The sequence below is a fragment of the Dipodomys ordii genome, unplaced genomic scaffold, assembly GCF_000151885.1.
Source record: "Dipodomys ordii isolate 6190 unplaced genomic scaffold, Dord_2.0 Scaffold7, whole genome shotgun sequence".
Classification (NCBI taxonomy): Eukaryota; Metazoa; Chordata; class Mammalia; order Rodentia; family Heteromyidae; genus Dipodomys; species Dipodomys ordii.
The window spans coordinates 1,935,167-1,960,394 of NW_012267223.1; the positions used below are offsets into that span (position 1 = coordinate 1,935,167).

General features: G+C 58.7%; 2 protein-coding genes across 2 annotated transcripts in view; one reads left to right on the forward strand and one right to left on the reverse strand.

Moving 5' to 3' along the window:
- Positions 1 to 14,008, forward strand: part of Dnah17 (dynein, axonemal, heavy chain 17) — a 94,509-nt gene extending 80,501 nt beyond the window's left edge. The window contains exons 64-77 of the mRNA XM_013036358.1: positions 269 to 409; positions 629 to 799; positions 2,699 to 2,821; positions 3,615 to 3,808; positions 5,676 to 5,824; positions 6,656 to 6,783; positions 7,098 to 7,325; positions 8,167 to 8,358; positions 9,783 to 9,962; positions 10,216 to 10,398; positions 11,143 to 11,325; positions 11,796 to 11,939; positions 12,238 to 12,463; positions 13,327 to 14,008. Coding sequence (XP_012891812.1) covers positions 269 to 409; positions 629 to 799; positions 2,699 to 2,821; positions 3,615 to 3,808; positions 5,676 to 5,824; positions 6,656 to 6,783; positions 7,098 to 7,325; positions 8,167 to 8,358; positions 9,783 to 9,962; positions 10,216 to 10,398; positions 11,143 to 11,325; positions 11,796 to 11,939; positions 12,238 to 12,463; positions 13,327 to 13,574 — 2,490 coding nt within the window. The 3' untranslated portion in view covers positions 13,575 to 14,008. The remainder of the gene's footprint in view (positions 1 to 268; positions 410 to 628; positions 800 to 2,698; positions 2,822 to 3,614; positions 3,809 to 5,675; positions 5,825 to 6,655; positions 6,784 to 7,097; positions 7,326 to 8,166; positions 8,359 to 9,782; positions 9,963 to 10,215; positions 10,399 to 11,142; positions 11,326 to 11,795; positions 11,940 to 12,237; positions 12,464 to 13,326) is intronic.
- The window catches only part of Pgs1 (phosphatidylglycerophosphate synthase 1), a 47,172-nt gene continuing 34,731 nt past the window's right edge, over positions 12,788 to 25,228 (reverse strand). Inside the window, exons 5-7 of the mRNA XM_013036366.1 lie at positions 21,759 to 21,907; positions 18,801 to 18,930; positions 12,788 to 13,419 (exon numbers count right to left, since the gene is read on the reverse strand). Coding sequence (XP_012891820.1) covers positions 18,811 to 18,930; positions 21,759 to 21,907 — 269 coding nt within the window. The 3' untranslated portion in view covers positions 12,788 to 13,419; positions 18,801 to 18,810. The remainder of the gene's footprint in view (positions 13,420 to 18,800; positions 18,931 to 21,758; positions 21,908 to 25,228) is intronic.

Below are 25,228 nucleotides of genomic sequence, written 5' to 3' on the forward strand. Positions count from 1 at the left end.
TGGAAGGGGGCATGGTGGGGCATGGAAGGGGGCGTGGCAGGGCTTGGAAGGGGGCGTGACAGGGCACAGGGAGACGTGGCAGGACACAGGGAACTGTCTCTGAGTAGCAAGAAGCAAGGTACAGTCACATGGGTGCTGCGCCAGGTGCTGGACACCTGGTCTGTGTACCCCCACTGCTCAGGCGTCTGGGGGTCCCTCCTGACAGATGGGGCCTCAGCCTGTAATCTGACCCCTTTCTGTCCACTTTCACCCATTGGTTTGCTCTCAGGTACAAGAGGCGAAAATCACAGAAGCTAAAATCAACGAGGCGAGGGAGAACTACCGGCCGGCGGCAGAGCGCGCCTCCCTGCTGTACTTCATCCTCAACGACCTCAACAAGATCAACCCCATCTACCAGTTCTCCCTCAAGGTCTCGGGGCCTGCCGTGGGCCCGGCTCACACAGCTCACACAGGGGCTTCGGGGCAGAGCAGGGGGCCTGGGGGGGGGCAGAGCAGAGAGCGGGCGCCCGTCATCCACTGCCAGCACCCTGAGAGGCCGGGAGTGGGGGGCCTCCACCTGCGCTTCCCTAGTGACCCCCCACAGGAGAGAGGGGCAGCCAGGGTCCAGCTTGGGGGTTCCACCCTGCAGGCCTTCAACGTGGTGTTCGAGAAAGCCATCCAGAAGACAGCGCCCTCGGATGAGGTGAAACAGCGTGTCATCAACCTGACAGATGAGATCACCTACTCCGTGTTCATATACACCGCCCGGGGGCTCTTTGAGCGGGACAAGCTCATCTTTCTGGCCCAAGTGACCTTCCAGGTAACACCCAGGCAAAAATATCCAGGAAAATAACCAATACAAGATAGGGCTATCAATGTGTGGTTCAACAAGTAGAGCATCTGCCTCGTGAGTACAGGGTCCTGAGTTCAAATCCCAGTACTGCAGGGAAAACCAAGCTAAAGGCAGGAAGGCAGGTGGGAAGGGCTGATGTCCTAGGATTTTCACTTAGAAGAAACATCTGGAAGCAAATCTGAGAAATGGAGGCTGCGGGCTGCCAGGGGGCCCCTGATCGGCTTCCTTTTGGGGTGATGAGACACTGTAGACTAGACCACAGTGGCAGCACAGCACTGGGTCCTGGATCATGCTCAGCATGGTTAAAATGCTGAGCTTGGTTAGGAGCACTTTACCACCATTCTAAAAACACAAGTGATGGGCTGGGAAGGTGGCTCAGTGGTAGAGTACCTGCCTAGCAACGCATGAAGCCCTGGGTTTGATTCCTCAGCACACAGAAAAAGCCAGAGGTGGCGCTGTAGTTCAAGTGGTAGAGTGCTAGCCTTGAGCAAAAAAGCTCAGGGACAGAGTCCAGGCCCTGAGTTCAAGCCCCAGGACTGGCAATAAATAAGTGAAATGAAAACACAAGTGATGATAAAGTTTTGCCTCAGGTCACATGGGCAGAGACAGTGTGAACCCTCTCTCTTAGGGGCAGGATGGTGTGAACCCTCTCTCTTAGGGGCAGGACGGTGTGAACCCTCTCAGGGGCAGGACGGTGTGAACCCTCTATCTTAGGGGTAGGACGGTGTGAACCCTCTCTCTTAGGGGCAGTATGGTGTGAGCCCCTCTCTCTTAGGGGCAGTATGGTGTGAACCCTCTCTCTTAGGGGCAGGATGGTGTGAACCCTCTCAGGGGCAGGACGGTGTGAGCCCCTCTCTCTTAGGGGCAGGATGGTGTGAACCCTCTCTCTTAGGGGCAGTATGGTGTGAGCCCCTCTCTCTCAGGGGCAGGACAGTGTGAACCCTCTCTCTTAGGGGCAGGATGGTGTGAACCCTCTCTCTTAGGGGCAGGATGGTGTGAACCCTCTCTCTTAGGGGCAGGATGGTGTGAGCCCTCTCTCTCAGGGGCAGGACGGTGTGAGCCCTCTCTCTCAGGGGCAGGACGGTGTGAACCTTCTCTCTCAGGGGCAGTATGGTGTGAGCCCCTCTCTCTCAGGGGCAGGACAGTGTGAACCCTCTCTCTTAGGGGCAGGACGGTGTGAGCCCCTCTCTCTCAGGGGCAGGACGGTGTGAGCACTCTCAGGGGCAGGACGGTGTGAGCACTCTCAGGGACAGGACGGTGTGAGCCCTCTCTCTCAGGGGCAGGACGGTGTGAACCCTCTCAGGGGCAGGACGGTGTGAGCCCTCTCTCTCAGGGGCAGGATGGTGTGAGTCCCTCTCTCTTAGGGGCAGGACAGTGTGAGCCCCTCTCTCTTAGGGGCAGGACGGTGTGAGTCTTCTCTCTTAGGGGCAGGACGGTGTGAGTCTTCTCTCTTAGGGGCAGGACGGTGTGAGTCTTCTCTCTCAGGGGCAGGACGGTGTGAACCCTCTATCTTAGGGGCAGGATGGTGTGAACCCTCTATCTTAGGAGCAGGGCAGTGTCAGCCCTCTCTCTCAGGTGCAGGTTGGTGTGAGCCCCTCCCTCTTAGGGGCAGGACGGTGTGAGCCCTTTCTCTCAGGGGCAGGACGGTGTGAGCCCTCTCTCTCAGGGGCAGGACGGTGTGAACCCTCTATCTTAGGGGCAGTATGGTGTGAGCCCCTCTCTCTTAGGGGCAGTATGGTGTGAGCCCCTCTCTCTCGACCAAACCTGAGGACCAGAAAGCACTCATCTGAAGGGCTGATGACCCTTCTAGACCCTTCCATCCACCCGACGGCAGGCCGGCAGCGAGTGTGCACCCTCCCTCCCCAGGTCCTATCCATGAAGAAGGAGCTGAACCCGGTGGAGCTGGACTTCCTGCTCCGCTTCCCCTTCAAGGCGGGGGTGGTCTCTCCGGTGGACTTCCTGCAGCAGCAGAGCTGGGGAGGGATCAAGGTCAGCTCCCACACACAGCCCTAGGCACCCCGAACCCCACGGGGTCTCCACCGAGACCGGGCCCCGCTGCCCACGCCTGCAATCCCAGCTCCTCCTGCAGCAGCAGAGCTGGGGGGGGGATCAAGGTCAGCTTCCACACACAGCCCTAGGCACCCCGAACCCCACGGGGTCTCCACCGAGACCGGGCCCCGGTGCCCACGCCTGCAATCCCAGCTCCTCCGGAGGCTGAGATCTGGGGACCACGGGTCAAACCAGTCCAGGATGGGGTGGGCGGAGGGGGGGCGGGGGGGGCGGGAGGAAGGAGAATGTTAAGGAAGAGTTCAAGTCCCCCTCACACACACCGAAGCAGGGGTGATAGATTAAACAGGACAGAGTGAGTGGAGCAGAAGCAGCTGCTGGCTTCCAGAAGGCTCTGCCCTCCTGTCCTCTTCGAGGGTGACACTGCTAGGCTCCCGCTGCCCTCCCAGCCCCCGGCCATCGAGGGTGGGAGCCCCCCAGCCTCCCCCAGCCTCCCCCAGACCCCCATCCTTTCTTCAGGCTGGAAGGGCACAGTGCACAGCCACCTCAGACTCAGGCCCTCAGGTCCCCTCCCGTCCTCCGGCCCTCTGTGAGGCAGCCTTGCTCCTGGAGGGGCCCCCCGTCCCCCCACTGGGCTCCTGTCCCCTGGAGGCGGGACAGGAAGGACAGTGCAGCCCCCGCCGCCGTGGCCTCTCAAGGACCAGGAGGACGAGGAGGTCGGGGAGGGTGGCCGCTGACCCGGGGAGGGTCAGCCGGACCTCCGCGCCTGCCCCAGGCCCTGTCAGAGATGGACGAGTTCAAAAACCTGGACAACGACATCGAAGGGTCCGCCAAGCGGTGGAAGAAGCTGGTGGAGTCGGAGGCCCCCGAGAAGGAGATCTTCCCCAAGGAGTGGAAAAACAAGACGGCCCTGCAGAAGCTGTGCATGGTGCGCTGCATGCGGCCGGACCGCATGACCTACGCCGTCAAGTGAGTGGGCATGGAGTGGGGGGGAGGGGGTGTCACCACCCTGGTTCAGAATCGAGGCCTTCACCACAGAGCTCCTGGGGAGCCGGTTCTGGCTAACTCTCCGTGTCTCCCATGTGGTCAGCAGGACCCCTCTTTCCACTGGTCTGGGAGAAGGGACACACTGTGGCATGTCGCAGGGGCTGGGGGAGCTCTCCATGCCAGACTCAGATGTTGAAAGCCAGGCGAATGCCCTCCACAGCCAAATGGGGTCCTTCTTAGGGTGTTTGGGGAAAAATGGTCCACCGGTTGATTCTCAACTCCTCAGCGGTTCACGCTAGTGGAGGCCGGTTCCAGCGAGTTGGCATTTTGCTCTGACCCTGCTGTGTTAGAACAGGGTGTGGGGTACAACGCAGAAGGGACCCATGCCAGGTCCCAGGGGTGCACACCTGTAACCTTAGCCATGCAAGACACTGAGCTCCAAGGGCTGTGGTTCAAAGCCAACCTGGGCAGATCCAAGGGACCCTAATCCCTAGTGAACCAGCAAAAAGCCAGAAGTGGAGAGCAGAGCACCAGCCTTGAGCAAAAACATGAGGCCCTGAGTTCAAGCCCCAGTCTGGGCACAGAAGAAAAGGAAGGAGGCGCCGGGAAGCCGTTCTCACGGTTTCTGTGGCTGAGTGCCTTCTGCCCTTCTCGCCTCTCCCGGGGGCCTGGGCGCAGCCAGATGTCCCAAAAAGACATCAGAAGAATGCCCCAGTGCAGCGCGGGCTCTGACCCCCCTCGCTGGTGATTGTCAGACCAGGAGTGGTGAGGAGGAAGCAGAGCGCAGAGTGGGGCATGGTCCTGCTCTGCACGCCTGCAGGACAAAGCCAGGCAGCCTGCCGGAGCCCTGGGGGAGGCTGGCCCTGGGGGAAGGAAGGCTGGCCCTGGGGAAGGCCGGCCCTGGGGGAGGCCGGCCCCAAGGGTCTGGGCAGTAGGAGCAGGGCTTCAGCGTCCTCCTCACCCTGCAGCACTAACTCATCTTTGGACAATGACGTTGGGCACAGCCAAGGTGATTTTGTTTCCTCTCTGCCCTGGCGCAGCCCTTCCTCAGCCAGGTCATGACATCTGTGTTCTAAGTCCATTGCAAAGGACTGAATTAAACCCAGGTGTTCAGAACGAGCAGCCCCCCCCACACATACACACAAATTGCCCCTAACACCAGCCCAGGAAACTGCCCGGTCCAGCAGACACCGGGGCAGAGTCAGGACCCCGAAAATGCCGGCAAGTGGGGAGCAGAGGGAAGGGAAGGGGCGGCGGCTGGCTGGAGATCAAGTTCCCAGCAGAGACCCGCACACCTGTGCCTGACATTTCTAGTCTGACCAATCCAGCGCAGGAGAGCCACTGAGAAACTCGCCTCCCAGTGGGCAGATATCTGAAAGCTAAAGATGGTGCCCTCCACCCCAAGTTTCCCCCAGAGGGGTCCCCGGAGGCCTCCTGGGACCTGTGGGGTCGAGCTGAAAAGCTAAGGTCCTGGAACCCACAGGTACAGAAGAAGGTGTCTGTGTTCTAATGCTGCCTTTCCTCAGTCATCCAGCTGCTGTGTGTAGCCTCCAGAAATGCTGCTTCCTCTTCATGTACCTGTCCCCCGTGACCTATGTACCTGTCAAGCCAGGGCCAGCGATCGTTCACTGGGCCAGGCCCCTCCGTGCCTCCCGAGGCCTGGGGGGGGGGGTGCCGTGGCATTGGGCACTAGGCCCAGGATGGACACATGCAGACCCTGCCCCCCAGAAGCCATTGCTTCCTCCCAGAGGCGGCCCAGGCTGCCCCTCACCCCTTACACTGGTCCAGGGCAGCTTCCTCTGCCCCAGGGCCTCACCCAGCCCCATCCCCTACCTCCCCCCCCCCCCAGGAACTTTGTGGAGGAAAAGATGGGCAGTAAGTTTGTGGAAGGCCGGAGCGTGGAGTTTTCCAAGTCCTATGAGGAGAGCAGCCCCTCCACGCCCATCTTCTTCATCCTCTCCCCAGGGGTGGACCCCCTGAAAGACGTGGAGGCCCTGGGTAAGTCCTGCTGCCCCGGGTCAACACACGGGGCGGGGGGGGGGGGGGGAAGAGCTGCAGGGAGGGGCCACGCACGCGCGTTAGGCCCACCGCGTCCAAAACAGAAAGACCAGTGTGGGTGAGCGACACAGCTGCTGGGGAAAGAGCTGGGTGAGCCCTCCCTCCACCGAGCACAGAACCACCACACAGCCCAGCACATCCACTCCAGGACGGACGGACAGACGGACGGACGGACACACACACACACACACACACACACACACACACACTCCCCCACTCACAAAAACCACAGAGGAAGAAAAGGAGCTGGTGAGCGGACAGACCCGATGTGGTGCAGCCATGCTGTAGAACACTGCTCTGCCAGGTGGCCGGTGGCCAGCTGCTGGGGGAGGGGCGACACGTGGGCACGAGAATCCTGGGGGGGGGCGGGTAAAGCGCAGCCATCGCACAATGTGACAAGCGTCCCAAATGTCGCTGAGCTGGCCACGCGCGATCCTTTAAACGGCAACCCTGATGTAACATGGATTTTCCCAGATAAACAAGGCAAGAAGCTGGTGGCTCACGCCTGTCATCCTAGCTACTCAGGAGGCTGAGATCTGAGGGTCACGGTTCAAAGCCAGCCCGGGCAGAAAAGTCTGTGACTCTCATCTCCAATTAACTACCAGAAAACCAGAAGTAGCGCCTTGAGCTGAAGAGCTGAGGGACAGTGCCCAGGCTCAGAGTTCAAGTCCCTGGACAAAAAACAAAAACAAACAAACAAGGCGTCTTTGCGGGGACTGCACCTCTCACCGAATTGCCCACCCCACGCTCTTCCTGTGTTCCTTTCTTTAGGGAAGAAACTGGGCTTCACCATAGACAACGGGAAGCTCCACAATGTGTCTCTGGGGCAGGGACAGGAGGTGGTGGCCGAGAACGCCCTGGACGTGGCTGCGGAGAACGGGCACTGGGTCATTCTGCAGGTGAGGCCCCCTGGCAGGGGCCCCGGGGACAGCCCGAAGCCTGGACGCAAGCAGGACGTGGGACTGGCACTAACACTGTCCCACGGGCCCCTGAAGAGAGGGCTCTCCACGCTCAACGGCACCGGGACCAGGGCCAGGGCAGGGGCAGCTGGTGGGGGAGGACACCGGGGTCCACGCTTGGGTAGACTGAAGGACACAAAGCTTCACATCCAACATGGTGGGAAAGAATGCACAGGACTCACCCTGCAGACTTTGGAGAAGCCCCCGAGGCGAGCCCTGGTCAGGGCACCTAACCCCGGTCCTCCTCCCTGAAGAACATCCACCTGGTGGCCCGGTGGCTGAGCACGCTGGACAAGAAGGTGGAGCGCTACAGCATAGGCAGCCACGAAGACTACCGTGTGTTCATCAGCGCCGAGCCCGCCCCCTCCCCCGAGGCTCACATCATCCCCCAGGGCATTCTGGAAAACGCCATCAAGATCACCAACGAGCCACCCACTGGCATGTACGCCAACCTGCACAAGGCCCTGGACCTCTTCACCCAGGTAGGCAGGCAGGGTGCCAGGATGAAGGAAAAGCACACAGAGGCGGCCTGGGACTTTGCACAGTAGACACAAATTGCTGCTGTGTTTGTGCTGGTCCTGGGGCTTGAACTCAGGGCTCAAAGCTGGCGTTCTGTCACTTGAGCCACATCTCCACTCTGGCTTTCTGGTGGTTAGCTGGAGAGATGAGTCACATAAACAAACTTTCTTGCCTGGGCTGGCTTCGAACCACACTGCTCTCAGATGGTCATTGTCAAGCCGTTCATCCAGTCCAGTTCCGTTATAACCTCACAGGCTCCTATGTGGTCCATCAGCCAGAATATTCTGAAGCACAGAATGTATTTTATAGAAAGTAGTATCACTGCTGAGTGCCGGTGGCTCACGCCTGTCATCCTAGCTACTCAAGAGGCTGAGATCTGAAGATCGGGGTCCAAAGCCAGCCCAGGCAGGAAAGTCTATGAGACTCCAATAAACTACTCAGAAAACCAGAAGTGGTGCTGTGTGTGGCTCAAGTGGTAGAGTGCTTGCTTTGAGTTGAAGAGCTGAGGGACAGCGCCCAGGCCCAGAAGGTTCAAGACTATGACTGACAAAAAAAAAATAGTGGTGTTTCTCTCACTTGTGACAAAACTACATCTTGGAAAGGGAAAGAATACAGCCATGCATACACACACACGTGTGTGCATACACACACACTGATGTTCCCTGCACTCATCTGAGGAGGGACCAGATCAGGTGGAGAGGGTCACTTAGGGTCACTGGCGCTTCCCGCCCCCCAAACCTGCGTGTACCCCGGAGCACCGGGCCGGGACCAGGCTCTGGCGTGACGTCTTCCGCTCCTCCCCAGGACACCCTGGAGATGTGCACGAAGGAGATCGAGTTCAAGTGCATCCTCTTCGCCCTGTGCTACTTTCACGCCGTGGTGGCCGAGAGGCGCAAGTTTGGCGCCCAGGGCTGGAACCGGTCGTACCCCTTCAACAACGGGGACCTCACCATCTCCATCAACGTGCTCTACAATTACCTGGAGGCCAACCCCAAGGTGAGACGCATCCCAACCCACCTGGCCACGCCGGGCCTCCACACGGGGTCCATAAGCCAAAGGACATGTCAGCACCGCGGCACCCGCAGCCTCACCTAAAAGCGGCTGCCCAGCCCGGCCCGGCCTCCGCCGTCTGATGGGGCTGCTGGAGCGCCTGCCTCCGGTCAACTCCGGGTCAACTCCACAGCCACCCAGTGTGACCCAGAGCCCCGGAAGCCCCGGAGACGCTGGGCTTTGGGTGCCACAGGCCTTGTCAATATCCGGTTTGGGGAAAGGAGGCCCTCAAAAGTCTCCTTAAAAAGAAGGGTTGGGGGGGCTGGGAAGGTGGCTTAGTGGTGGAGTGCTCGCCTCGCATTCAAGTCCCTGGGTTTGACTCCTCGGCACCACATAAGCAGAAAACGCTGGACGTGGAGCTGTGGCTCAAGTGGTAGAGCGCTCACATGGAGCTGAAGAGCTGAGGGACAGCATCCAGGCCCACAGTGCAGGCCCACAACTCACTCTCTCTTTCTACACACACACACACACACACACACAAACACATACACACACACACACACACCACACACACACACACACACACACACACACACACACACACACACACAGAGGCTGCTTGGTTTTTATTATCCTTTTCTGCCCAGCTTAGCTTTGAACCTGGATCCTCAGATCGCAGCCTCCTGAGTAGCTAGGATGACAGGCCTGAGCCACCAAGAGTGCCTGGTTTTCCCTTTCTGCAAGTAGCTGCCAAGAAATGTAAAATGACCGGCGTGGCTCCCGTGGCAGCTCCCTGGGGCTGCAGGACTGACCACTCTGAGTCGGATGAGGGTGGAGGAGGGTGCTCCAGAGCCAGGCTCTTCGCCACAGGTGCCCAAAGTGAGCACTCCAGGGCAAGCAAGGGCCGGAACACTGGGAAGGGTGAAGCGGGGGACATGGGTGGAAAGAGGCCAGCCGGCAGCAGGGCTGGACGGCTCACCCAGCTGCCCACCCCAGGCAGCACTGACTGTGGTATCTGCTCCTGAGGCCCCAGGAAGCCAAGGTTTTGGGGGGACGAGCTGCTTGCTCCAAGCTCTCTGCCATCAGAGACTTGAGGCCCCCATGGGTGACAGTTGCGGGAATGGCCCAGGGTCGCTCAGTGGGCTCAGAGGAAGACCCTATGGGGGGGGGGGGATGCAGCAAGCCAGCGCCAGCCCTGAGCGCTGCAGATGCCAGGCGAGAGGGCAGGCGAGCATGGGGAACGGGAAGGGGCTGGCCGGAGCCAGCGCAGGAGCCTGGCACGAGGCCAGGAAGGAGAGCCAGCCGCAGGCGGGGAGAGCACGTGTCTCCGCTGTCATGGGAGGCTGCCGGCGGCCATGCCCTCAAAGCCTGGGCCTCTTGGACGGCAGGAAGGGGCAAGGGCACCTTCCAACCGCTGCCACCTCCCCCAGGTACCCTGGGACGATCTCCGCTACCTTTTCGGTGAAATAATGTACGGCGGCCACATCACGGATGACTGGGACCGCCGGCTGTGCAGGACCTACCTGATGGAGTATCTGCGGCCTGAGATGCTGGAGGGTGACGTGATGCTGGCCCCTGGCTTCCAGACACCCCCAAACCTGGACTACAAGGTACGGGGGGGGGCAACAGCCCTGATCCCCAGGCCAACGCCACCCACGGGCCTCCCATCACAAATGGAAATGAGCAACTGGGCGAGAAGGGGTTAGGAGAAGGAAGGAGAGGAAAGGCAGGCGGTGGGCGCAGAGGGGCAGCGTGAGGAGGCTCGGGGAGGGAGGCTGGGGAGAGCGAGGGGAGGGAGGCATGCCAGCAGGGGACGTGGAGCTCACAGATGTGCTCTGGTAGTCTTACAGCCCCCTCTCGCAGGGTTACCACGAGTACGTCGACGAGAACCTGCCCCCCGAGAGCCCCTATCTCTACGGTCTGCACCCCAACGCAGAGATTGGCTTTCTGACAGTCACCTCAGAGAAGCTGTTCCGCACGGTGCTGGAAATGCAGCCCAAAGAGTCGGACTCAGGAGCTGGCACTGGAGTGTCCCGGGAGGAAAAGGCAGGTTCCCTCCACCCACAGGGGCGGGGGCAGGGGCAGGGGCAGGGGCAGGGGCAGGACAGGGCAGGGCAGGGGGCAGGGCAGGGCAGGGGCGGGGGCGGGGGGCAGGGGCAGGGCAGGGGCGGGGAGTGGGGGCTGGGGGCAGGGGCAGGGGCAGGAGGGGGTGTCCCCGCAGGGGTCAAAATGCAGCTCTGACTGGTGCCCCTGGGTACTTGTTCCCAGGGTCTGCAATTGGGTACAGCCTGGGCGGGAGCACAGTCAGCATCTGGAGGCCGTGGGGGCAGCAGATGAGCTGAGGGGGGACTTCCCAGGGAAGGCCCAGCTAAGAGCACTGAGCAGTGAAAGGTGTGGTGTGCAAGAGCGCTGGAGGCCGAGGGACCCCGTGAGGCCGCAGCTCTTCTGCTCAGCCTGTGAAAGTTCTGCCATCAGCTAAGACGTGGGCTTCACAGGGGACCAACCCTAGGATGGAGAGACCCTCAATGCTACTAGGCCTGGTACCAGGGTGGCCTGATGTAGCCCCAGCCCCAACACGGAGCCTGGCCAGGGGCCAGAACCCAGAGCCTGCTGGCATCTGTCACATTGGCCACACTTCGTGACTGCGTGTTCCTGGCACCTCTGCTCCCCCCTCTTCCCTCTCCTCGGGGGTCCAAGCTGAGATGCCTGGGCCAGCTCCCTGCCCGGCGCTGCCAGGAGGCTTCGCAGCCTAGCGGATAGTGACACAGCCCTGCGGGGACTGACTTCCAGGTGAAGGCCGTGCTAGATGACATTCTGGAGAAGATTCCAGAGACATTCAACATGGCGGAGATCATGGCCAAGGCTGCTGAGAAGACGCCCTATGTGGTTGTTGCCTTTCAAGAATGTGAGAGAATGAACATTCTCACCAACGAGATGCGGCGCTCGCTGAAGGAGCTGAACCTGGGGCTGAAGGTAAAAATAAACGCGGGCCATCGGGGACCCCAGGGACCATCCGGGACCCCAGAGACCATCGGGGACCCCAGGCACCATCCGGGACCCCAGGGACCATCGGGGACCCCAGGGACCATCCGGGACCCCAGAGACCATCGGGGACCCCAGGCACCATCCGGGACCCCAGGCACCATCCGGGACCCTAGGGACCATCTGGGACCCCAGGGACAGACCTGAGGAACTGGCCAGCCTGCGGGAACCCCCGGCCTCCCTCCCAGCCTCGGCCCCTGGGGACGAGTGTGTCATGGCCGGTCCCCTTCCTCCCCGGCCACTCAAGGCCCAAGGAGGTTATCTAGACTGTTCCCTGGCTGGTCCCCACAGGAGGCGTCCCCAGAGCCACGCGGTGCTGACGACTCAGGATGCTGGGGGGGTGGGGGAGGGGGCACTCGCATGGGGCCTCCCATCCTCCCAATCTGGGCTGCGTTCTTTAGGGGGAACTGACCATCACGACAGACATGGAAGACCTGTCCACAGCTCTGTTCTACGACACGGTGCCCGACACGTGGGTGGCCCGGGCCTACCCCTCCATGATGGGCCTGGCAGCCTGGTACGCCGACCTGCTGCTCCGCATCAGGGTGAGCATGTCCTCCCAGGGCACCGAGGCTCGGGGGAGAGAGCCGGGCCCGGCCCGGCCCGACCCTGCAGGGAGCCGGCTTGCGGCACTCAGCAAGCCCCGCCAGGCACAGCTGCCACCCATACGCAGAGGTGCCAATGGCAGGACCTCTTTGGGACCCGCACATTACCCTCAAGGCCCAAGAGCAGGGTCGTCGGGGGAGAAGCCAGGCTCCCCGAAAGCTAGGCGAAGCCCTCTGTGCCGAGGCCCTGGACCAGTCCCCCAGCCCGCTGCCCTCGGGGCTGCTTGTGTTCTCTCAGGAGCTCGAGGCCTGGACCACAGACTTCGCCTTGCCCACGACCGTGTGGCTGGCTGGCTTCTTCAACCCGCAGTCGTTCCTCACGGCCATCATGCAGTCCATGGCCAGGAAGAACGAGTGGCCGCTGGACAAGATGTGTTTGTCTGTGGAGGTGACCAAGAAAAGCAAAGAGGACATGACCGCACCGCCGCGGGAAGGCGCCTACGTGTACGGCCTCTTCATGGAAGGTGAGGGCCGCAGGGCCGCTCTGCCGTGGACGCAGGGGCGGGGGCGCCCGCTGGCGGGGGCTGCAGACTTGCCTCACTCGACCCCAACGGCCACGCCTGTGTAAGGACAGGAGCCCACACAGATGGCAGAGAGCTCAGCTCCGGGACGGGGCCACCTGTTCTCAGCCCGTCGAGGGAGGCCAGCTCCGAGAACAGGAAGGAAGACGGGTGGGGGCATCCCCTGTGCTGCTGCCGAGAGCGGGGCCGTGCCCTCAGACCACAGCCGCCCACCACAGCCACCATCATCCCCTGCCACCTCCCAAATCACCACAGATGAGCAACGGCCATTCTCCACTGTTTATTTGGAATTCCAGACAGGAAATATAAACACCACTCAATAGGGCAAGTAGAAATGATAGCAGTCTGGTCAGAGGCAAATAATATTTATATTAGGCATAGGTATTTATACTCTATGTACATAGGGGACAGACATTATACAGTTAGAGGCAGGAGACTTTATCGTTTTCAGCAGGAGTTCTGACTTCCTGGCACTGAAATCAGGAAGGCGCAGATGAGGCTCTAAAAACACCACGATTTAAAGAGAAGGAAGCCAAGGCCACAGTGCATGGGGCTCAGGGCACAGCGGGGTCGGGGTCGGGGGCAGCTGCACATGCACGCGGTCACCTGCCAGGCCTCTGCTCACACCTCCAGGCCCAGCAGCGTCCACCCCGGCCCAGGCCTGAGCTCCGGACACCACCATCTTCCGGCAAAGTGGGGGGGCCGGGCCTTGCCCTGCGGGCACCCCCTCCTTCCCTGTCAGCACCCCACACTGACGGGCTCCCCCGGCCAGGGCCTCCCTGACCCTCAGCCCCGCTTCCCCTCAGGAGCTCGCTGGGACACCCAGATCGGAGTCATCGCTGAGTCGCGGCTGAAGGAGCTGACGCCAACCATGCCCGTCATCTTCATCAAGGCCATTCCTGTGGACCGCATGGAGACCAAGAACATTTACGAGTGCCCCGTGTACAAGACGCGCATCCGGGGCCCGACCTACGTCTGGACCTTCAACTTGAAGACTAAAGAGAAGGCGGCCAAGTGGGTGCTGGCGGCGGTGGCATTGCTGCTGCAGGTGTAGCGGCGGCTGGTTTCGGGGACCAGGCCGCGCCTGACCGCAGCCCAGCCAACAAACTCAGCCATCAAAGCCCAGCTTTGCAACTCTTATTTATTTTACAGGAACTGAGAACTGTATTGTCTCTTATATAAATAATCAAGGTTCTTTGTCACCAAGAACACAAGGTGGGGGGCTGGTGTGGATAAAAGATCCGAGGTCACTTATCCATGTCTACCTGATTCTGTTCAGTGCCCACAGATGCCCAGGGTTTGACATGACGGGGGGAGGGGGGAGGCACCCTAGGGCCAGGGCAGGGCAGCTCTATCTTCAACACAAGCAGCCTTTGAGGGTTAGTTAGCATGGCTTCACGCTGCACTGGCCACCGGGAGCCTGCGTACTCTGCACCAAGCAGGAAGTGTGCTGGGCATCCAGGCCCCAGCATTCCTCTCCTGAGGACCAGAGGGCCTCGGGGCACGATGCTCACACCTGCCTCTCCAACCTCCGCTGAGCCAGAACTCCGGTTGCACACAGGTGCCGTGTGCACAGGCTGACCACCTGCTGAAGCCAGCGCACGGGACCTGGGGGAGGGGCTGCGTGGGAAGCCTCTCACCTCCGGCTCTCCTGCCTAAGCCTCTGGTTGGGTTGGCAGGCGCCCTGGGAACTGTCCCACTGCTCAGGAGCCGTTTTCTCCCAATTCTGTGGCCTGGCACAGCCCCGGCGTGAGGAAGTCCAGTTCTGGTTTCTCTGACTTTCAAGCATCTATACACCACCTATAATCCTAGCTACTTGAAAGGCCACAAGCCACAGGTATGAAGCCAGCCCAGGCAGCAAAAACGCTCCATCTCCACAATAACTAGCCAAAAGCAAGGCTAGAGCTTGGCTCAAGTGACAGAGCACTAGCCATGAACAAGCAAGTCAAACAAGTGTGGGAGGCCCTGAGTTCAAGCCATACACTCGCACTATCTCTGTCTCTCTACAACTCATCATAAAGGTGCTCAGGAAAACATCGGTGCCCTGTAAAAAGGTCATCCACAGACAGAGATGACCTGGTGCTCCAGCTGCATGGCAGCCCGCCAGACCCTGCCTGGCAGGAGCGTCTGCCTGCAGCAAGAGCCACTTCAGCTGGAGATGGAGCCCAGGCCCACTGCCACACAGCCAGGTCACCGCAGGGGCAGCCCGGGCAGCACGCACTGAGCTGTAGGAATAGCATGATCCCAATGTTTGGAGAAAACTTTCTCCCCGGTATACACACCCAGTACCCAACACCACAGTGGAGCAGAGGTCCCAGAGCGTAATTAATGTCCAGGAACCACCCTGGGTTGACAGGGCTGTCTAGAGGGAAAAGGTGCCCCTTGGCACACAGCATGCAAGGGCACAGTCCCAGCCTCCCAGCCTGGCTGCTGGGCAATGCCTCTGCCGGCCAGGAGGGGTCAGGGCAGCCCCTCTCGCCAGGCTCAGCCTCGGGTTCAGGCCGCCACTGGCTGTGCAGCCACCAGGCAGCTCACTTCCAAAATGAGACCTGCTTCCACTTCTGCCTTTAGATCCTGAAATAAGGTAGTCATTTACTCTGCCTGAATGTACCGTGGGTGGTTGGCAAAGTGATCTCCAAGCTCCTCAAGGGAGGAGTGACACGGAAGGCAGAGGTGGGGGCAGCCACACCGACACAGGGGGACTTGGTCTAAGGACAGGTGGGGGGAGGGGCAACAGGACACGGCAGGGGGCACTGGGAGTCAGGACAAAGGGGAACAGCATGCAGGCTGGCCAAAGCCAGGCACTGGATACAGTCTCTCCAGGGCTGGGAAGGTGCTCCGTGGTAGAGCGGTCGCCTAGCATGCATGAAGCCTTGGGTTCCATTCCTCAGCACCACATACTCAGAAAAAGCCAGAGATGGCGCTATGGCTCAAGTGGTAGAGTGCTAGCTTTGAGCACAGACAGGCTTAAGGATAGTGCCAAGGCCCTGAGTTCAAGCTCCAGGACCGGCAAAAAAAAAAAAAAGATGACGGTTTCTCCAAACCAAAGTCGGGACCTGAGGCGACCAGGTTGCTCACGCTGCCCCCTGGACAATTTAATGACCAGCCCAAAGGCAATCACTGCGGGGCTCCGCCATCACCTCCTCTGTTCACAACCACAAAAGCCTGCAGAAACGGGGCTCCCGCACAGAGCCCGGTACACACAGCCACAAGGACAAGGCTAGCCACAGCCGGCCCTTCGTCCCTGCGGCCTGACCATGGGGAACACACCAAAACAGATCCTTCCAGAGGCAAAAGCCAGACGACTCCAGCGCGGCTCCTCTAGAGGTCACGCCATGGACATAAGTCCCAGGGGCTCTCCTCCCTGCAGACACCTTCCTCAGCACCGCGGGGCGGAGACTGTGGCAAGGGCTCAAAACTGGTTCTGGCGAGACCAGAGCACAGGCAACCATCAATACGCAGGTCCTAAAGTCCAGGTAGCCAGGCTGGCTAAGTCATCTGACCTTGTATCAAACAGATCTACAAAACTGAAATTAAAAACAAGTAAAACTGGGGCTGGGAAGGTGGCTCAGTGGTAGAGTGCTTGCCTTGCATGCATGAGGCCCTGGGTTCGATTCCTCAGCACCACATAAGCAAAAAAAAAAAAGCCGGAAGTGGCGCTGTGGCTCAAGTGGTAGAGCGCTAGCCTTGAGCTGAAGAGCTGAGGGACAGCGCCCAGGCCCAGAGTTGAGGCCCCACGACCGGACCCAAAAAAAAAAAAAAAACAAAACAAAACAAATAAAACTGGGCGCCAGTGGCTCAGCCTGTCATCCTAGCTATTCAGGAGGCTGAGAGTTGAGGATCACAGTTCAAAGCCAGCTGGGGCAGGAACATCTGTGAGACTCTTATCTCCAATAAACCACCTGAAAACCAGAAGTGGCGCTGTGGCGCAAGTAGTAGAGCGCTAGCCTTGAGCTGAAGAGCTGAGGGACAGCGCCCAGACCCAGACCCAGAGTTCAGGCCCTATGACCGACCAAAAAAAAAAAAAAAAACCTTAAAAATGTCACAGACTCTGATGTAAAACAGGCTATGCTGGGGAGCCAGTGTCAGAAGGAAAGGCCAACAGAGAGACTGAATATGCATGTTGTCAATAAAATAATGAAGTCTGTTGAAATGTGGTTTTAAGAAGAGGTGAGGACGCTGCTGATCACATGTATGGTGTATAACATGTGAACACTGTTATATATTACAGACTGTGATGGACAATTTGTTCCAGGAAAGTTAGAATGAACTTGTGACTTAGAAACTATGTAATCACTTAATCACAATCAAAAAAAAAAAAAAAGAACTTCGGGGAAGGGAGGGAGGGAGGGGATGGTAGGGGGAAAACAATGGAGGGGCTAACAATGTTCAAGAGGAAGTGTACTCATTACCTCACTCATGTAACTGTAACCCTCTGTATAGTATCTTTACAATAAAAAAAAAATATTTAAATTTGGAAAAAAAAAAAAGAAGAGGTGAGGAAGGGGAAGAGGGCGAGAGTCTGACCCAGGTACACCGGAGGCGTGGAAATGTCTCAATGGAACGCACTTTGTGCAGCTAATATATGCTAATACAGACAGGCAGACAAACAGCAACAATTATAATCATCATCTGTCCTGCCTGACAATCCTAAGGAATTCATGCTATCTTTTTATCAGGCCTGGTATTGGCACTGTTTTGTTCTTGAAAGTCTGTCTGAGGAGGAAAACAGTCACGCACATCATTTGGAAACACAAACGCGAGAGGATGCTAGCCTCGGCGGTCCTCCACGCTGCATTTGTTAAGAAGCAACGGAGATACCGGAGGGCACTCTGAGCGGAGGGACCAAAGGCACAATGATGCCCATGTGCATCTGATCATACAAAAAGAATAGTTATCGAAAGGAACTCCAGAAAACGGAAATGAGGTGCTTTCTTTTTTGCTGTTTTTGTTTTCTTTCCTTTTAGTTCTGTTTATATGTCTCTGGGAATATAAGGAAAGGCACAGAAATGGAAGGACAAAGGGTGAGCAAATGTGACAATAGTACTGTGTTGAAAATAATCTATACAACTTGTGGGGAGGGAAGGGAGGGAAAAAGTGGGAAAGAGTGAAGGGGTAACACTGTCCAAAAAGAAGTGTACTCTTAGGTACCAGTGGCTTACGCTTGTAATCCTAGCTACTCAGGAAGCTGAGCTCTGAGGATTTCAGTTCAAAACCAACTCAGACAAGAAGGTCTGTGAGACTCTTCTCTCCAATTAACCACCGGAAAACCAGAAGTGGCGCTGTGGCTCAAACTGATAGAGTACTACCCTTGAGCAAAAGAGCTCAGGGAGAGTGCCAGGCCCTGAGTTCAAGCCCCATGACCAACCCCCCACCCCCCAAAAAAAGAAATGTACTTTATCTGACTCATGTAACTGCTCTAACACATCACCTTTACAGTAAGAAGACTTTCTTTTAAAGTAATGGACATAGTAAGAAAACTACATGATGAATACCTTTTTGTAAAGCAAGGTTGGGAGGAGAGGCCGGTGGCAGGCGTCACAGGCACACACTGTGACGGTGCTGACCGGTGGGAAGCACGGCACTAGCCTCAGCCCCGAGACTCTCATCGCGCCTCTGCCCCACGCCAGGGCAGCCAGCGGAGGGCCTGGGCACCGCGCTGAGAGCGGGAGCGTGTCCCGCTGTGCTGTGGGCCCTGTGGATCGGCTGCCCAGGCCTGGCGGGGGGAGGGGAGTCCTGCTAGCAGCTGCCCCTGTACCTAGAACATCATATCTACATCTGGGACATCGCATCTCCTAACTACATAGCACAGAAACAAACATCAGGGAGAGGGCAAGGCAAGCCAGCGGCCCAAGATCCAACTCAGAAGCCACCTTATCCTGAGCTGCAGCCGGCGTGGGCATCAAGCCCAAGCCGTGTTCCACGCTAGACCACCTGCTGCTCCTGCTGCGCCCGGGAGCATGGAATGGAGGCAGGAATGATGACGTCCGCCTCTCTCCCCTCGGTCACAGGACCCAGCCTCCCTGGCCCCAGGAGGAGGCTGGGGAGTGGAAGAAGGCCCACCTTAGACCTGAGTGGCGGCGTCTGCACCTGAAGAGAGGGAATCTGCTGGCTAACTTAACACCAGGCTGCAAAAGCTTTGATGGTAGCCATCCCTGACTACAGGGACCGAACCAAGGGAGGGGAGAGAACCCTCAGGGCTCCCTTGAGTCAGTGTGGGACTGGGGTCGGCAGCCCCCGCCCCACAGATCTGTGCTGAGAGGTGACAAGGAGGTGGCACCTGTCTGATCTCAGAAGAAGTTCTTGATCAGTGGCGTCACCATCTTCACCCACAGCTTCACCTGCCGCCCCGGCTGCTCAAAGGTAGCGGAGGACACCACAGCTGACCGCAGGTAGAGCTGCTCTTGCTCCTGAGGAAGAAGAACAGAGAGCAACGGTTGCGAGTCCCTCCGGCAGCAGCCCACACAGCAGGCTGGCCCAGCCCTCAGACCAGCCTGGCAAACATCTGCTCCCGAGGAGGCGCACAGGCCGCAGCGGAGTGAGGACACCCAGGCTCCGAGACAGAGCTGGCGTTGGACAAGTATGCTACTTTGTGTCCACCCTGACTTATACGTGCCAATATGCATGTGTAAGTCAGGCACTGCAGGGCTGTTGCTCAGGAGTATGCGTGGCCTGCCGGCGTGGCGGGGGGGGGGGGGGGGGCTGGGTTCTACCCCATATTCTGAGAAGTCAACTCTGCCCAAGACCTGCCAATTAAGACGTGTATGTGGGTGTGTGCGTGTGCACACACACTTCAGTCCTGAGGTTCAAACCCAGGGCCTGGGCGCTGTCCGTGAACTGCTTCACTCAGGGCTAGCGCTCTACCACTTGAGCGCAGCTCCACTTCTGACTTTTTGGTACTTAGTTGGAGGTAAGAGTCTCACAAACTTGCCTGCTGGAGCTAGCTTCAAATCACAATCCTCAGATCTCAGCCTCCTCAGGAGCTACGATTACAGGCATGAGCCCCTGGCGCCCCAAGACTAAGATGTTTTACAGATATTTGCCACAGCAACATTTGTAAGGAAAGGCTGGAAAACACCTAAATATCCACCAGTCGGCTTATTAATAAACCCACATGACAAAGCCTCATTCGCTGTGGGACATTGTTTAGAACATGCATTCACTGGTGTGGGAAAGGGCACAGAATGTCAGCTGGGGATGCCAGACATGAATGTCCACCACACAGTTGGTCCCTGCGCATCCCAGGGGGACCACTCAGTCCCAGGACCCTCTGCAGAGAGCGAAGCCGGGAGATGGGAGGGAAGAGCTGTATCCCTGGCAGCTCCTCCACCCCGCTGAGGCCAGACACCTGCCCCAGGACTCTGTGCAGTGTCCAAGGCTTTGCCTGCCACAAAGGCTGGGCAGGGGTGCTCCAGGGCCTTCCTTCACCTCTCTTGCAGCTTTCCCTGAGGCCAGCGTCTGTCTGCAGACTGAGCAGCCCATGTCATGCATGGGAGCCCAGTCCTCTGCCCGCCCCCACCCCCGGCATCTCGAGGGGCTGGGTGCAGAAGTCTCCACAGAGCTGGCTCCAGCCATGCAGGCCAATCAACACCCAGCCAAGATGGCAACAAGGCCACCAGAAACACTGAGTCCTCACTCACTCACAGCAGGGATGGAGGACGTGAGCTCCACAGTCACAATGCTGCTGGAGGGAGTATTTCTGGGGTCACAGTGGAAAACTTCTCTGAACAAAACCAGGAAGCTGTTGGTTTTTATTGTCTGCACTAAGGGGACGGCGTCAGGTTCTGATACAAGTCCGGTCCCCTTCCTGGGCTCCTGCCTGGGCCTGGCAGTGGCCTCAGGAGCAGGGCTGCAGGCCTGGGCTTTTCTGCGGGAGGAAGGGGCACAGAAGCACTGGCAGCGCTGGTTGCTCAGGGCCAGGCACAAGGCTGAGGGCAGCTGCAGCCCGATCTGAATAGGCAGCACCGGTTAGAAACGCGCATCTGCCCATCACAGCCACGGCCTCTAACACGTGGACAAGCCACGGCAGCCTGAGCCGCTGCCCTCCCACAATCAAAAGCCCCTGGGGTACAGGTTTGGGAAGAAAGTATCCCAAGTATGTCATTTGAGAAATCCGCTCCAACCACAACCGGCCCAGGCTTTCCCAAGATCCAGGATGTGGGTTCAGTGAACGGAGGAGGGTCAATACCAGGACCCAGGGCACAGGCAGGGGGCCCTGGCTCCCCTAGACCAACTCAGGTCCCCCAGAACTCACCCCACCCCAGACCAGATCCACCAACAGCTCTCCTGCATGAGTGGAGGAATCCAGAAGGCCCCACGATTGAGCCCCCAGGTCCGTGCCTTTCCCAGGCTGGCTCCGGGGCAGCTGTCTCCATGTTACTGGAAGCTCTGCCCGGGGGGGGGGGGGTTCCCCAGGCGTTTGCTGTAAGCCTCCCTACAGGAAGAAGCCACTGCCACTAGGGCATGGCAGCCATCACTTCCTCTTGCCCCGTCATGAGCCCGTCCGGGCCCCAGGGCCCGCTCCGTCGGTGACACGATTCCCAGGCTCCGGCCACAGGGCCAGGGCACGAGGCTGTGACCACTTCCCCATCCATCAGCAAAAGCTCTGAGCTCTGCTACAGAGAGGCCCACGCTGAGCCCGGCAGCGGCCGGCACGCTGAGGTCTGGCCTAGATCCTCAGGCTGCTGCTGCGGTTTGGGAACGGACACTGACGGGTCACTTCACAGGAAGTGCTACTGGACGGGGCACCAAATCCAAGGCAAGGCACCGTCCAGGTCTCAGCCGCCGAGGACAAGCTTCTTCCATTAACCCATTGCTGAGATGTATGGAAACCTATGAATGGATGCTGAGGACCTTTCTGTCACTTACTACATCTCAGGAGGGCCAACACTACTGCCAGCCCTTGTAACAGGTTACCCCGGTTCTTAGACGTCAGACCCCAGTAAGGGCACAGCGGGCTCTCCCGGAGCGGGTACAGGCCTCGGCCCACACTGGCAGCCACAAGCCACGGGGGTGGCCTTCCAAGGGAAGATCTGTTTCTCTCAAAGGCCGTCATGCTGGACTTGGGGGCGACCGAGGTCCTCTCCTGTCTGCCACGTCTAGCTCACTGAGGACGGCAGCAGGAGCCACTGATCAGAGCAGTCCAGTGACTCGGGCAAGACTCAGCTGCCCCGAGGCCCGCAGGAACCCATGCCCCAGGCGGCAACCCCCACCCCAGGACTCCGAGCCCTCAACCAACCTGGTGGAGCTGCTGCTGCAGGGCACGGCTCTCGGTCACAATAGCAATCTGGGCCTCTAGGTCCCGGTGAACTGACCTGTACCCAAAATTAGGAGAGCCAATCAGCGTGAGGCAGGGCAGGCTGCTCCCTGCCAGGTACAGCCAGAGGCCTGCAGGGAAAAGGAAATGTGCAGACAGGAAGTGAGCACGGCATCCACGGATGTCCTCGGCACACACTGTCCAACCTAGGAGGAAAGCAGTGGGCTGAACTCACCACACCTGAGGTGGCCATGCATGCAGCCCGCAAGCCAGGGCCTGGCCTGCCCCCTGCCTGACAGACACACGCATGCACACACACAGAGCGGCCATGCACGCAGCACGTAAGCCAGGGCCTGGCCTGCCCCCTGCCTGACAGACACACGCATACACACACAACAGAGCGGCCATGCACGCAGCACGCAAGCCAGGGCCTGGCCTGCCCCCTGCCTGACACACACAGACACATACATGTACACACACAGCGGCCATGCACGCAGCACGCAAGCCAGGACCTGGCCTGCCTCCCTGCCCCGACACAGGCACAGACACAGACACACACAGACACATGCATGCACACACAGTGGCCATACATGCAACACACAGGCCAGGGCCTGGCCTGCCCCCCCTGCCCCAACAGACACAGACATACAGACACAGACACACACACACACATGCACACACACATGTACACACACAGCGGCCATGCATGCAGCATGCAAGCTAGGGCCTGGCCTGCTCCCAACAGGCACACAGACACACTATACACACATGCACGCGCGCACACACACACACACACACACACACAGCGGCCATGCATGCAGCACGCAAGCTAGGGCCTGGCCTGCTCCCAACAGGCACACAGACACACTACAGACACATGCACATATACACACACATACACACACACACACACACACACACACACACACACACACTGCCCACCCATGTAATCTGGACCTCTTCACATATTCTACACTCATGCTGCAGCCTTGTGACCTACGCAGAATGGGGAGGCGGCTCAATGGACACAAGCCCCTGCCACTCACACCCAAGTCACCGGGTCCCCAGGTCCTCCCCGAGGGCAGGACCTCTAATCCCCATTCTTAACTGCCCACAATGCTGCCGGTGCCGCTTGCGGCCACCCTGGCTGTCCCTCCGGAGCACTGGGGAAGGAGCAGGGGGCCCTGTGACAGCCAGCAGACTTGGGGGCATCGCGCAGCGGTGACAGTTGGTGACACTTGTGGGAACCGGCTTCCTGAAGGGCAGAGGCCTCCCCTCCTGCCTCCCCGTCCCTACTGTCCATTTCAGGTTGTTCAACACCCAATCAAGGAGATCCAAGGTGCACAGGAAGGGACCCCTCTGCCAGCTTCAGCCACGGGGGTCAGAGACCTACAGGCTGGGCCAGGCAATGCCCACTGCAGCCAGTGGAGGACAGCACCCCAGGTCCAATGAACGCCAGCCCCCAGCAACACGAAGGCTGCTGCTCTGTCAGGAAACAGCTAGTGTGTGTTACAGTCAAGGAAATGCAGGGCTCGGTAGGAGCCCCATGGGGCAGTGGAAGCTTCCAGAGCCGAGTGGACATGGAGGCATGTCTACAATGAAGGTCATGGGATCTAAGTGCCACTTGAGATGGCGACATCCCATCTCAGGCCCTCCCCAGACCCAGGGCCAGCTTCACTGCCTGGCCCCAGCTAAACAAGTTCTTCTTTAGAGCTAGTGTGCCCTGGGGCACGGCCCCGCCCCGGCACCAGGAATGCCCTCCCCAGAGAACCCCACCCAGCCCAGTGTCTGTGTACATTTGCAGGCCCGCCAGCCATGCCTGCCCTCAGTGGTGCCTGCCCTCAGCCGGCCTCCCCATAGCTTTCCTCTCAAAGGCCTGGTGGGGGGGGGGGGCGCACATGACCATCACGGGCAAGGCAACAGTATGTAATGTACACCAAGTGCCGAAAATAGAAGACCATTTCCTAACTCTCACGCAGAGCAGGAGCATTTCCAAGAACATCTTGGGTAAGCGGTGACGAGGCCCTGCCACTTGTTCCTGTAATGCCCCTACAGAGGGCCGCCGCAAAGCCACCTGCCTACCTCACATCCCACTCCGTTTGGTCAAGGGGCCTCTGGCTATGAGGCCATTCATGAGGGCCTTGGAAAGCCAGGGGCCCGTGGGCGCACGCCTGTCATCCTAGCCACTCAGAAGCTGAGCTATGAGGATCATGGTTCAAAGCCAGGCTAGGCAAGGAAGTCCATGAGACTCTTACCTCCATTAACCACTAAGAAAAGTCCTAAGTAGATGGGCACAGGTGGCTCACATCTGTAATTCTAGTTACTCAGGAGGCTGAGATCTGAAGCTCACAGTTCAAAGCCAGCCCAGGCAGGAAAGTCCCTGAGACTCTTATTTCCAATTAACCACCAGAAAACCAGAAGTGGCGCTATAGCTCAAGTAGTACAGTGCTAGCCTTGAGCTGAAGAGCTCAGAAACAGCACCCAGACCCAGGATTCAAGCCCCATGACCAAAAAAAAAAAAAAAAGGCATAGAGCTGTGGCTCATATGGTAGAGAACTAGCCTTGAGTAAAGTAAGTCCAGGACAGCACTCAGGCCCTTAGGTTCAAGCCTCAGAACCAATACCAAAAAACAAAACTAAACAAAAACCAAGAAAGCACATGGTGGTTCACACCAGTAATCTCAGCCACTCAAGAGGCTGAAATTAGAGCCTAACAGTTCCAGGTAACTGGGCAGAAATTAATCAGAGCAAAAAGCAGGGCTGAACGCATTACTCAAGTGGTAGAGCGCCAGCCTAGCAAGTGGGGTCCCAAGTTCAAACCCCAGTACTGCCAAAAAGTTAAAAGAGAGGAAAGAGGGAGAGGGAGGGAAAGGAAGAGGAAGGAGAGAAAAAGACAAAAATAATGAAGATAATGACAAAGGTGAGGCATATATCTATAGCACTATAATCCCTCCCCACACAATCTCAAGTTCAAGGCCAGCCTGGGCTACAAGGCAAGACTCTTCTCAGAAAAGGAGAGGAGGGTTAGGAAGGAAAGAACTAGAAAAAGGAGAGGAGGAGAAGGAAAGAGCAGTAATGGGTCTCCGATGAACCCAGATAGGGTGCCAGAACTCGGGAGGATGGAGCCAGCGCCAAGACCTCACTGGTGCCCAGGCCCAGCGAGCCAGACCAGCCATGGGCTGGGAGGCTCCCTAAAGGCAGCTGCTCAGGGCACCCCCGGGGCTGGGGCCACAGAAGGGAAGACTTTCAGGGCCAGAACTGGGGCTCACACTTCCCGCCCAGGGCCATAAACTGGTTGACAAGCACCACTTCCCCACCCCAGGGCCTGACCTTTGGGCCCAGCTTTTCTGCTATTCCAGGAACCAGCAGGAAGTGCAGAGGGAACAGCAGCGTGGGGAGGAGAGGAAGCCCTGCCGTGGAAGAGTGCTGTCGGGGGGGGGGGGGGGGGGGGGG